Here is a 14,410-nt window from a genome sequence, read left to right on the forward strand (position 1 = left end):
TACATTACAAACAGACAATATCTCCAGCAGTGACTAAGCTCATCAGAAGATATGACCCTGTTATGTCTCAGCATGAAAAAGCTAAGGCTCATTAACATGAATGAAAAAAAATGTGAACAGACAGGAGGTGGAAATGAGAGACACTGTAAACCAACTAAAGCAAAGGTCCAGCAAGATGACTTGGTGAGTAAAGAAAGGCATTTTCTGCCTACCCTGACAAACCCTGAGTTCGATTCCTAGGATCCACAGTAGAAGGAAAAAAGTAACTTCTGCAAGTTGTTTCTTCTGACCTTCACATGTGCCCATATACACAGTAAATCAATGCAATGCAATGAACAAATAAGTAAAACAAATAAACAGACCAAAAGGAGAAGAATCTGATCACAGAATATGGGAGTGCTAATACAACTTCATAATTAACATTAATAAGAGAAATCATGGCTGGGAGGTGGTGGCACAGGCCTTTAAACTCAGCACTAGGGAGGCAGAGGCGGGTGGATCTTTTTGAGTTTGAGGCCAGCCTGGTCTACAGAGCAAGTTCTATGACAGCCAAAGCAACACAGAGAAATGCCGTCTAGAAACAAACAAACAAACAAACAAACAAACAAATACAAAGGAGAGGAGGAGGAATCATTTCAATTAACAAAATGTCAAACATTTATTTGTTGGGTGAGAGCCTTCATTGAACAGCTTGAGAAACTTTTTGATTTCTAGGGTGGACTTTAGCACTGGGCAAAAATACTGAATTGCAAATGTCTCATATAGTATTTGTGGCAATATGATGACAGGTGATGTTTAAAGGCTATTTTTTTTCCCTTCTGATCTATGTTCTTTGGGCATAAGGAAAAGTAAAAGGAATATTACATAATCCATTAGATAGATGGATTTTTATCTAATTTTTACATTGAAAATGCATTTGCTTCATAAACTATCATAACCATATTGAAAAGTTTGTATCACAAAAATCATTTAACTTAAACTATCTCTGTTTCATCAATCCCTGTCTCATCAACAGAGTTAAGAACTTTGAACATTTTTGTATCTTCTAAGAAATTCTATTTTAAGAGTCCAAACCAAACAAACAAACAAACAAAAAAAAAAACAAAAACAAAAACAAAAAAAACCCAAAAACAACTGAATTTCTTCCAGTCACATGGCTGCACAGCTGTGGCCTCTCATGAGCTTGTGGTATTTGTGAGCAAGGTCTACAGCCCTTCTTCCTTTCTGAAAAGGGAAAGACCACAAAATTGAATTCCAATGATTTCCCATTTTTTTAACTCCATGGAAAAGATAATTTATTTCTTCTTTGGTAAAGTTTTTACGAATTCTTCTTTTTTCTGTAATGAATGAATTGCAGAATATATTAATTCTTGCTGAAATAAGAAATCTTAAGACTCAAATAAATGAGTAAGTTATTCTACAAATATAAACTACAGAATAAGACAGTTTGATGCCAGGGACACATATCAAATAGAAATTTACTTCAGTTTAAAAGACTCAGTTAGTAGTAGTAGTACGATTTCTTTAATGTTATAACTTAATCCATTGAAATAACATCCACACATATAGATCAAAAAATGAGTTTATAAACATTAGATTTTAATGCAGCATTGCTGAGAAGATGGTTAGCAAACAGCTTCCCTATTTTGCAGATAAAATCTTCTCAAAGGCTCCAAAACTTCACAGAGAATACCAACGCTTGTTATTATGAGTACTGGTTTTCATTGTTTTTAAGAATAAGAGTTTTTTGAAGTTCACTTAAAAAAACAAAACACATGTACTATTTATAAGGGTGCTGAGCTCATCAAAATATAAAAGCAAAATAGGTCACATAATGATAAGAGAAGTTTGTGGGTTCTCTTTTCTTTTCTCTTTGAGCCAGGCTTTTCCTATGTAGCCCAGGCTTGCCTCAAACTCACTATGTATTCCATGCTGGCTGAGAGCTCCAGCTTTTCCCTTAGCCTCTGGAATGCTGGTATCACAGGTGTGTGCCTCCAAACCTGGAAGTTTTTGACTGTCTGGTTTTTGACGAACAATTTCTACAACAGAAAGAACATAAGGTTTGTAAACAGTTATTTCAATTATTTTCTGGTGACTATTACTAGAAAATAGTTTTATTATCACTGTGTGCTGTGATGTGTATGGACACATTCCTGCATGTAGAGTTTGGAGAACAACTTTATGGAGTCATTCTTTTCCTCCACTTTGGGTTTTGAGGATCACACACCCAGGCTTAGTTGCAAGCACTTCTACTATTGATCTCTCTCTCCAGCCCCAGAAAATAGGTTTCTTCAACTCATTAGTTCAATAGTAACTTGTGTGGCATTGTAGGCAGATGCCATGGAGAAGAGCTTTTGTGTTTCTGCTTGAGGCTGCTACTTACTTTAGAAGGAATGATGTAGAAGGAATGGGTGTGTGAAAATTTACCCTTATCAGCCAACACTGGTAGATTTCTCTCCACCTTCCTAAGGTCAGTGTGTCAGGTTAAAACAAAAGAGGAGCTGACAAGTCAGTGTTAGTATTTAGTTAATACACAAATGCAAGCTCTGTGAAGGGAGAGGCTTCTGAGTAGGTTAAGTTACCACTGTACTCCCCAGGCTCAGAATAGTAACTCAGAGATAGCAGGCAATCATCAATATGTATTAAGAGAAAAGTTATTACTGATAAAACTGTCTCAAAGATCATATATTAAATTATTCCTTATTTTGGAAAATTGTGGTTACCCAAGTTTCTTTGAAGCTTCACTTGATAAATGACTTGATCTCCTTGTAATCAGAACTGGCTAGGTTATAACTTTTAGGAGACTGAGGCCTTTAAGTTGTTCACAGAAGGCCCCCTATTAGCACTATGGCTGCCATTTTCCTGACTTAGAAATTCCACAGAAGAGTACTAGGTAGCTTTGAAGAAGACCCTGCACTTCAAGGCTTCACCCCATGGCCTTCTGAGTACAATTTAAAACACTTTTAAATAATGTCATTATGATTTTAGAAAGTCTTGGTGTATAGCTCACACTTGCCTTAAACTTGTAAGCCTTCTGCCTTTGCTTCCCTAGTGCTGGGATTAGAGAAAAGAGTCACACACACACACCTAGCCTCAGGGCTATTCTTAATACCTATGTGTGGCAGAAGAGCAGAAGAAAACGAGCAACAGGGCTTGATTTAAAAGAGATTAAGAGTCAAATTAATACCTCAAAATACTCTTGCAAATTCTAATAAAGCAGGCCAAATTATTAACCGTTTATTTTCAGTTAACTAAACCTAACCTATAAAAATTAGTATTTGGCAATTGAGCTGAATGTCATTTGTCATTTAACAGTATTTAGGATCATTCTGTATAATTAATGCATAACCATAATTATGCCCATTTTCATGAGGCTGGTTATTTTCAATGTAAATTGATTATAATCTAATTTTTAGTTGTTATATATTTGCTTTGAAGACATATTACTGAAAAAAAATCTATTAATAATTTGATGTCAAGTCCTTGCCAAGACCATTTTTTTTTTTGGTTTTTCAAGAAAAAAATTTCTCTGTTGAACAGCTTTGGCCGTCCTGAAACTCACCTTGTAGATCAGGCTGGCCTGGAACTCACAGAGATCTGTCTGCCTCTGCCTTTCAGTGCTGAGATAAAAGGCATGCGCCACCATGCCTGGCTAAGAACAAAATTTCTAAGTGCAGTAAGTCTATATGGGACAAGATTCCCATTTTTGTAATAAATACTACAGAAATATTACTTGGAAAAATAGGCATTTCATGCCAGGAACAGTGCTGTTTCTCCATACCTAATATCCCAGCAGTTGGGAGACTGAACTATGTAGTATCTTAGAGTAGCCTTGTACTGATTTTAACTTACAAAGAGAAAAGTTCTCCCACTGAACCTGAAACTCACCCTTTGGCAGGACTGGATAGCCTGCCAGGCCTGGGAACCTGCCTATCTCTGCTCTCTAGCACTAGGATTATGGATGTGCCACCATGCCCAGCATTCATGTCCTTGTGCTTATACAGCGAGCATTCCACCTGGCTCATCTCCTCACTCCTTAAAATTTCTATAAGTTGCCAGCTGATGGAGGTGCATGCCTTTAATCTTGGCACTAGAGGCAGAAGCAGGCAGATCTCTGTGAGTTCAAGGACAGCGAAGGTTACACAGAGAAAAACTTTGTCTTGAAAAAACAAAAACAAAATAAAAATTTCTATAAACTAACTTATTAAGTATTTTTCTTTTTAAACATGAAATTAAGATTTATCCCATTTGTCTCTTCAATTTTTATCATTTAAAATACTATAGTTATGAACAAAAGCCTTCTGTAAGTCTCTCTGAAGGACTAGTAAACAGAATAATCTGCTTGAAATTCGAACCACATGATAGAGTGTTTCTAGACTTCTTGCATTTCAATCAAGATTTACCAGCTAACTACTAACATAATTAAAGGAAATAATATCAACAAGACATCTAACATATAGCAGATAATTGAATAAATGTCAGGGCTGGAGAGATAGCTCAGCAGTTAAGAGCACCAGATGACTAGGTGACTAGGGTTCAATCCCAGCACATACATGGCAATTTACAACCATCTACAACTCCAGTTCTAGGGGATCTGATGTCCTCTTTTGGCCTCAATGGGTAGTGCATGCACACAGTGTACATATAAAAAAATAAGTAAAAAGAAATGTCAGTTTCCTAGAGCTCCTTTCCCATGTAGCAAGTAAGCAAACACCACGAAGGGAGATAGAGATATCTCTTTTCAGTAGGTATAATCTCATATAAGCCAAGGGTTATTGTTTTGAGTAATTAATTCAGCTGATCTCTTCTTTTTAGGAATATGTTAAGCTTATTTAAAAATTAAATATATTCACTTAGTCCTTCAGAGGCAGTAGGTTCTTTACTAAGTAGTGGTCTTCTACGAGGCGTCAGCAAAATTTCTGAAAAACACAGAAAACATTTTGTATACTTCAAATAGTAATCTAAAAATTTACATATTATATTAGCTTATACTTATTACCTTCTTCTAGTAGGACTCCTTAAGTGAACTATAAATAATTTTGTTTATTTAGTATATTTCTTACTGTGTATGACTGTTTGGCCTGCATGTGTAACACATTTGTGCCTAGTGGCTGTAGAAGCCTGAATAGGGTGTTGGGTTTCCTAGAACTGGAATTAGAGATGGTTGTGAGCCACCAAGTGGATGCTGGAACCAAACCTGGGTCATCTACAAGAGCAGCCAGTGTTCTTAACTGGTGAGCCGCCTCTCCAGCAATCTCTTTTTTTGTTTTTCAAGACAGGGTTTCTCAGAGTAGCCTTGGCTGTCCAGAAATTAGCTATGTAAACCAGAACGGCCCTGAACTCAGGGATCTTTCTGCCTCTGCCTCCTGAGTACTGAGATAAAAGACATGTGAAACCACACCCAAAGGCTGAGAATATAGGTGTGTGCTACCATGCCTAGTTTAGGAAGAATATTTAATACACTACAGACTAAATCTACTGTAGCACACCTTAAGTTACTGGTTATCTAGAGATAGGTTTTTCTTTTCAACATTATTTTGTACTCTAGTCAACAAACTTATTTTAGTTTTAATATTTATAGTTCAGAATATATAGCCATAATTAAAGTTGCTGAAATAATTACTTTTTTCACAGATAAATGCTTTCCTTAGTTCATTTTTATATTTGTCTTCGGCTTCCATAATGACTTTATGATGATCACATTGGTATGCACAAGAGTGCAAAAGCTTGCTAAAATTGCGGCTGTTGAGGAGTTTTCTTACTACTATACAACCTGGAAGAGAACAAATTAAGTTGATGTATAGATGTTACAAAATTATGTACTAATAACTCTGTGAAATCAGATACCTCTATGATGATAAATTAAAGTGCAACTCAGAATATATAAGTATTTCAAGAAACCCCAATCATCTCAGAGAGTAAAGAAAATAAATACAAAGAAATAGTTTTGGGGTAGAGGTGTGAATAGTCATGGCCACACAGAAAAGAAACATCCAACTCATTATAGTGACATGCCTATAACCCTAACTACTCAGGAGGGCAGGGTAGGTGGTTTAAAAGTTCAAGGCTAGCTTGGGCAGTTTAGTGAAAGCTGTTAAAACAAGTTAAAGAGCTACTACAGGTCAGTGTACAGTGTACATTGGGTGTGTGCAAAGCCCTGGGTCCAACTCTCAGTACTGAAAAAGAAAAGGAAAGGACTAAGGATGAGCTCAGTTGGTAGACTATTTGCCTAACACACGCAAAGCCCTGGATTAAGTCCCTAGCTCAGCATAAAATTGTGCACACATCTGTAGTCCCAGCATTTAGAAGGTAGAGGCAGGAAGATCAGGTCATGGCTATCCTTGCTTATACAGTGAACTGGAGGCCAGTCTGAGCTATATGAGGCTCAGTCTCCAATAAATGAAATGAAAAAACAAACAAACAAAAAACAAGAAGCATCTACATTGATTTGGTTTTGAGCATTAAGGAAAGGTACCTAAAGAAGTTGCGGTGGTTTGACTGTAAGATACCCCATGTCTCAGATATTTGAATACTTGGTCTCCAGCTGGTGGTGCTGTTAGAGAAGGTTCAGGAAGTGTGTCACCGGAAGTGGGCTTTGAGAATTTAAAGACTGGTGCTATTTCCTATGCATTGTCTGCTTCCTTCTTGTAAGCTCTTAGCTCACATGGTGGTGATGGTGATAGACTCTTATCTCTCTGGAACCTTCCTTCTGTAAGTTGCCTTGGTCATGGTTTTATCACAGCAACAAAAAAGTAATACAAACTAATCTTTATGCTCAGTCATTTTTTTCTGTTTACTTCAAATATTATTTGGAAAAGTTTAAACACCTAAGAATAAAGGCCAGAGTATAACAAAGATCTCTGTATACTTTACCCAGTCTCATATTAAATCATAGAAAGTCAAGTTTTATTGATATCTCTGCCATTATAAAATACCCACAAAGGACAATGGAATCTGTATTAAAATATCATGTCATTTGTGAATACTTACATATCTCTAACATAAGGACTCTGCTTTTTAAATATACAAGACTACAACCTAAGAAAATAATGCTCACTATAATCTAACATAGTGCCTGTCTTAGCTAGGGTTTCTATTGCTGTGAAGAGACACCATGACCATGGCAACTCTTGTAAAGGAAAACATTTAAATGCGGCTGGCTTACTGGGTCAGAGGTTTAGTCCATTATTGTCATGGCAAGCTTGGTGGCACACAGGCAGACATGTGCTGGAGGAGCCAAGGGTTCCTCAGATGAATCAGCAGGCAACATTACAGCAGTTTGAATAGGAATGGCTCTCATGTGTTTGAATACTCGGCCCACAGATAGATACTATTAGGAGGTGTAGCCTTGTCGGAGGAAGTGTGTCACTGTAGCCGCCGGCTTTGAGATCCCCTATGCTTTAACTATGCCCAGTGTGACACACAGTCCATCTGCTGCTTTCAGATCAAGATGTAGAACTCCTTCTCCAGCTCCCTCTCCAGCACCATGTCTGCCTACATGCTGCCATGCTCCTTGCCATGATGGTAATGGACTAAACCTCTGAACCTGTAAGCCAGCCCTAATTGTTTTCCTTTTGAGTTGCTGTGATCATGATGTCTATTCACAGTAACAGACACCCTAAGACAAACAGGAAGAGAAAGACACTGGGTCTGGCTTGAGCATTTGAAATCCCACAGCACACTTCCACTGACATACTTCCTCCAATAAGGCCATATCTACTCCAACAAGGTCACACTTCCTAATGCTACTCCTTAAACATTTACATATTTGAGCTTGTGGGACCCAATCTCATTCAAATCACCACAGTGCCCAAATTTCCCCATCACTTCATTTTGTTTGCTTTGTTTTGGGGAGAGAGGGCTTTTGCTAACAGCCCTGGATAGTCTTGAACTTGCAACAATGTTCATGCCTTAGCTTTTTCAGTATTGAGACTGCAAGCCATGTCATGCCTAGCTCAAAACCAAAACCTCTCCTTTTCTCATTTCTACCTTTCTCTCCCCTCCTTGCTCTCCTTTACTTTTGTTGTTTTTGTTCCAAAGTTTTTTCTTACAATTGGTTCTCTGAATCATGATTCAAACAAGACCCATCATTACATTTGGTTATCACTTTTGTTTGTGGTACTGGGGATCAAACTCAGGGCCTTACATACCAAGTATGTGCTCACCACTAAGCTTATCCTCAATAAGCTTAACTTAAATCTATTAGTTAACTTAAATCTATCAGTTGTCTTCTCTTCCCTCCTTGCCCATTTACTTGTGAAAGACCATAGGTCATTTGTGCCATGGCTTCTCAAAGGCCAGGATTTGTTGGTTACCTCCTAATCGTGTCCTTTAAAGATGTTATTGCAGAGCCATGTGATTTTTACCTACAATTTCAACATTCAGGAGTCTTGAATGTATGAAGACCATGAGTTTCAGGCCAGTTGGGGTTATATAGTGAGACCCTGTCGACAGACAGACAGACAGACAGATAGATAGATAGATAGATAGATAGATAGATAGATAGATAGATAGACTGACTGATTTAAAAAACAGTAAGATGTTCTTATGTACTCTGCTAACGATTGATCAGATTCATGTTCAAGTGTTTTGCTAAAATGCCTCATATATAGAACTTTGTACTTCTCATTGTGTCATATTAAGGGGCAGGGGAGTATCTGTATGTCCACACATTTATGCAGGTGAACGTGTACATGTATGTGTGTATATGCATGTGGAAGTCAGAGGTCAACCTCAACTGTCATTTCTCAGGAGCCATCCATCTTTTTTGGGGCCATGGGGAGAAAAAAATCTAGGACCTGGGGAGCTCACCAACTTATTCCCACCTTCTTAGCACTAAGATTACAAGTCTGCACCAGCTTTGTACATGGCTGCTGAGGTGGAAATCAGTTCTGCTAGGCCAAGCTTGTTACCATCTCAGCTATCTCTGCAGTGTCTTCTCTCTCCCCCTCCCCCTCTGTCTCTCATATTCAGATTGAGCAGTGAGAAAAGAAATGTCAGCCACAGTTTACATTTATTGGGGTTGACACATGTGGTTTGAATGAGAATGGTCCCCACAGGTTCATATATTTAAGTGCCTGGTCTCCAGTTAGTGGAGTTGTTTGGGAAGGATTAGGAGGTGTAGCCTTTCTGGGAGATGTGTGTCACTGGCAGTGGACCTTGAGGTTTCAAAAGCTCACACCAGGCCCAGGCTCTTTGTGTTTGTCTCTCATTGTCTCTGTCTCTTTCTCTCTGCCTGCTGTCTGTGGATCAGGATGTAAAGTTCTCACCTATTGCTTCAGCACCATGCCTGTAGGCCGTCATGCTTCCTGCCATGATGATCATGACAAATCTTCAATTAAATGCTTTGTTTCATAAGAGTTACCTTGGTCATGGTATTTCTTCACAGCAATAGAATGGCAACTGATATAACACAACTTTTTAATTTTGTAATGAAGCTAGGTACTATCATCCTCATTTCCTTTTCCACACTAATATTTTATGTGGTTCTTACTTTTTATCATAAAAGCCAGTTTTGTAAGAACATGTTATTGTGGCCTGGAGAGATGGCTCAGTGGTTAAGAGCACTGACTGCTCTTCTAAAGGACCTGGGTTTAGATTCTAGCACCCACATGGCAGCTCACAACTGTCTATAACTCCAAGATCAGACACCCTCACACAGATTTACATGGAGGCAAAACATTAATGCATATAAAATAAAAACAAATGAATTAAAAAATACAGGTGTTACACACCTGTAATCCCAGCACTCAGGGAGGCAGGGGCAGGTGAATCTCTGTTAGTTCAAGGCCAGCCTGGTCTACAATGTAAATCCAGGACAGCCAAGTCTACACAGAGAAACCCTATCTCAAAAAAACCAGAAAAAAAAAACCCAAATGAAAATGGCAAAAAACAAACAAACAAACAAACAAACAAAAAAACCCAGCTTGTTATCAGGCAAGACACAGTGTTATACACCTATAGTCCTAGCTTCTTGAGAAGTGGAGCTAAGGCAGGAGGATCACTTAAGCCCATAAATTCTAGGCTAGCATAGGTGTTAAGTAAATATCTCATCTTGCAGAAATACCCCACAGTTTTAGCAAATGGCATTAATAAGATGAATGTGGTACAATCTAATGCTTCAGTGTTGAAATTGTGATCTACCTTAAGTTAGAAGTGTGGTGTACAACAGATGTTTATTATCTTATCTCTCTTAAACTAAAGAAAAAAAAAAGAGAGAGAGACGGCTTAGAAGTTAAGAGCACTGGCTGTTTTTCCAGAGGTCCTGAGTTCAATCAATCCCAGCAATTACACGGTAGCTTATAACCATCTATAATGAAATCTGTTGCCTTCTTCTGCCATGCAAGCACACACGCAGGCAAAATACTGTATAGATAATAAATCTTAAAAAAAAATACTAAAAAAGGGACTCTATCATAGTACCTTTATAAACTCACTCCAGAACTCATGGGGACCTATGTGGACAACCTGGGAACTATGGCTTTAGATTTTTGAGAGAAAAAAATTTCAAGAAAGAATATTCATAAATACAGAGAAACTATAGGAGATTAGAAATTTTTAAGGGGCTGGAGATGCTGCTGAGCACTTGCTATTCTTGCAGAGGACTTTAGTCCAATTCCTAGCACCCATATGGTGGCTAACAACTGCCTGCAACTCCAGTTCCAGGGGATCCTCTAAACTCCAAGGACTGCTGTATACACACGATATACATGAACTCACAAAAGAACACACATATTCATAAAGATAATTTTTGTTTACAAATAATTTTCTTAAGCCACTGCTTTTAGCTAGGTGTGGCAGTGCACATCTGTAATTCCAGCACTCTGGAGGCAGAGGCAAGAGCATCATAAGTTTGAAGCCAGTTTGGGCTACATGGCAAGACTCTCTCAAAAAGTACATAAATGAGCCTGGGCATGGTGATGCATGCCCACAATATCAGTACTCTGGAAGCAGAGGCAACAGGATTACCACGTTTGAGGCCCAACAGAGCTGAGGCAGGCAAGCACAGGGGCAAGTTTAATAACCTGAGACTGTAAACAGTTGGCTTACGAACAATCTCCTCTTCTAATGCACTTGGCAGCTGTGGTGATTTGAATGAGAAATGCACACGAAACCCACTCTCCCTGGCATAGGGTCAGGTATTTGCATAATTGATTCCAGGTTGATGGTGCTGTCTGGAGAGGTTGAGGTAGTGCAGCATTGAAGAAGCACCTCAGTAGGGGTGAGCATTGAGATCATGCAGCTCTGTCCTACTTTCACTTCATTTGTTCTGTTTTAGGTTTGTGGTTGAAGATGTGACCTCTCAGCTTCCTTCTCCTGCTACCATGTCTGCTGTTTGCTGTCATGCCTCCCAGCCACAATGGATTCTTCTCCCTCTAGAATCATAAGCCGAACTAAACTTCTATTAAGTTGCCTTAGACAGTGTATCACAGCAATAGAAAAATAATACAGCAGCCTCGCTCCTTTACCTACATATTTTATGTACAAACAACCACCTTTGAACAGTGCACTAAACAATCTTGGATACCCCACCCCCCATCATAGTATCTGCATTAGACATATACCTCTCCTTCTGAACAACAGGATGAGTATCTCCCTCCTTAACAACAATCAAACCTTGACATGTTTATTGTTGTTGTTGTTGTACTTTTAAAAACATGTATATGGGTGTTCTGCCTGCATGTATGTCTGTGTGCCAACTACACGTAGTAACCAAAGAGGTCAGAAAAGGATGCCAGATCTCCTTGAATTGGAGTTATAGATGGTTAGAAGCAGTCACAGGGTTTCTAGCACAGGGTGCTAGAAATTGAAGTGTGAGTGTGTGTGTGTTTTACACATGTATGTGCATGAGTCCATAGGCTTATATATTTAAATGTTTGTTCCCCAGTTGGTGGACTGTTTAAAAAAGACTAGGAGATGTGTCCTTGCTGGAGGAGCAGTGTCACTGGAGGTGACAGTCTTGTTCTGTTTCTCTCTCTGAAATTGTAAGCACAGCCCCAGTTAAATACTTTCTTTTTAAGTTGCTTTGGTCATGTTGTCTCCTCATAATAATAGGAGAATAACTAAGACAGATATATAGTACCAGATCCCTTAGAGCTACAATTACAGGTGGCTGTGAGCAATGGATGCTAGAAACTAACCTCAGGTCCTCTCCAAGAAGACCTGGCTCCTACCACTCCCCTAAGTATAGACAGTTTCTATTCAAATATATTCTCAATGTATCTGAATATGAGAAATAGAAAGGCCAGTTTAACCTGAATTGGTCTAGGGTGCATGTGCAGTAAGACAAACTGTTATCAAATAAACTTTTAGGAAGAATTCCTGATTTACCATCCTATGCCTATGCCTAAATGAGTAGGCACATGATTAAAATCAGATGCATTATGGGAAGGGACATGCATAGTTGGATGATTATATGACCTAACCCTGTCAATCAAAACAGAGAAGTGCCCTTTAAAAACTAAGCTTCTCCTTTTTTCTTTTTTTTCTTTTCTTTTCTTTCTTTCTTTCTTTCTTTCTTTCTTTCTTTCTTTCTTTCTTTCTTTCTTTCTTTCTTTCTTTCTTTCTTTCTTTCTTTCTTTCCTTTTCTTTCTTTCGCTCCAAACAGTAATTGGAGCCCTGAAGAACTTTAACTAGTGTAGCCCACTGTCAATCTCCACAGGGGAACCCTCTCTAACCCATACTATCGGCTGGCTCTTAATAAAGTTACCTTGTTACTTTTGCACGTTTATGTGAGCCCTTAGTTTCAACGCTTTAAAAAAGACGCCAGGAACCTGAAAATACCTGATCTAAGCCTGGCCACTGATAACAGAGCTATAAAGTGAGACTCTGTGTCAATAATCTAATTAATTAATTAGTTAATGAGTAAGTCACCAGTTATAGTGGGAAAAGGCTCCAGGTAAACGAACATTCAAAGTTCAGTAGAATGACAAAATAACGAAATTAATTAACTGGTTTTAAAGAAAAATGTGAGGCTTTATGGAACTTTACTATATGAAAATAAGTAGAATGGCAAGGAAGAGAGGAGGGACAGGATAAAGATAGCAGAAGCATAGCACTTGTCTGGTATGTGTAAGGTCCTAGGTTCAATCCCCAGTAATGGTAAGAATGTGTGTGATAGTGGACAAGAGAACAAGTGCCGGGTTTCAGGGAATTAAGGGAACAAGAGTACTGAGAGAGAAGGACTCAAGAAAAGTCAACAATAAAAAGTAGGATAGTCATACATGCTGATAATCCCAGCACTTGGAGGGCAGAGCAGGAAGATTGCTGAAAATTCAGGGCAAGTCTCGTCTACATAGCAAATCTGAGACCAGCTAGGGCTACACAATCAAATCTCATCCCAGAGGACCCCTCTCAGGGCTAGAGAGACTGCTTAGTGATTTAGAACACTAACTGCTCTTTCAGAGGATCCAAGTTCACTTCCCAGCACCAACATGACAGCTCACAACAGTCTGTCAATCCAGTTTGAGGTGATTGACACTCTTGTTCTGGCCTCCTTGGGCATCAAGCACACAAGTAATGCACAGGCATACATGCAAGCAAAACACCCACACCCATACCCTCTATCACTCCTTTCTTTTCTCCCTCCTTCCCTCTTACAAAAGGAAGGTAGAGTATATGAATATTTAAAGGGAAAACAAATTATATCAAATATTTGGATCTTTCGTCTTTCTTTCTTTCTTTCTTTCTTTCTTTCTTTCTTTCTTTCTTTCTTTCTTTTCTTTCCTTCCTTTCTTTCTCTTTCTCTTTTTTCCAAGACAGGGTTTCTCTGTGTAGCCTTGGCTGTCCTGGAGCTTCCTCTGTAGACCAGGCTGGCTTCAAACTCAAAGAGATATGGCCTGCCTCTGTCTCCCGAGTGCTAGGACTAAAGGCATGTGCCATCACCACTCAGTAAACTTTTTTAAGATGAGCAAAAGCAAGCATGGCTCAGGTAGGACAGATGGATGTATTAGTCCAAACTATCTGCCTAAGTATTCTGCAATGAACTCAAGACAGTATTATAAATACTGTACAGTTTATAGGGAAAGTACAGCAAGAATCAACACCTATTAGACATGAACTAAATCAAGGAGTCCATAGTTTCAGCACTGAAATATTAGGTGACTCTAGCAGTAGTGGTTCACAGGCCACATAGTAGGTTCCAAGCCAGCCTGGATAACAGTGTGATACCCTGTCTGAAGAGCAGATAAAAATAAATTTGGGATTAAACCACATCTTTATATTAATGCTGTCTGTGGTGGTTTGAATAAGAGCCCCACAAGCTCAAATATCCGAATGTTTAGTCACAGGGAGTGGCCCTACTAGAAAAGGATTGGGAGGTGTGGCCTTGCTTTGGAGTAGGTGTGCCCTTACAGAAGGAAGTATGTCACTGGCAGGGTGGGCTTTGAGGTTTCAAAAGCCTCTCTTGGTC

At 38.8% G+C, this 14,410-nt stretch overlaps 1 protein-coding gene across 1 annotated transcript in view; it reads right to left on the reverse strand.

Moving 5' to 3' along the window:
- Positions 1-952: 952 nt before the first annotated feature.
- Terb1 (telomere repeat binding bouquet formation protein 1) overlaps positions 953-14,410 on the reverse strand; it is a 42,012-nt gene continuing 28,554 nt past the window's right edge. The window contains exons 15-17 of the mRNA XM_055621274.1: positions 5,624-5,773; positions 4,854-4,919; positions 953-1,337 (exon numbers count right to left, since the gene is read on the reverse strand). Of these exons, the coding sequence (XP_055477249.1) occupies positions 1,150-1,337; positions 4,854-4,919; positions 5,624-5,773 (404 nt within the window). The 3' untranslated portion in view covers positions 953-1,149. The remainder of the gene's footprint in view (positions 1,338-4,853; positions 4,920-5,623; positions 5,774-14,410) is intronic.

This window comes from Psammomys obesus, unplaced genomic scaffold (assembly GCF_907164565.1).
Source record: "Psammomys obesus unplaced genomic scaffold, mPsaObe1.curated_primary_1811, whole genome shotgun sequence".
NCBI classification, from domain to species: domain Eukaryota; kingdom Metazoa; phylum Chordata; class Mammalia; order Rodentia; family Muridae; genus Psammomys; species Psammomys obesus.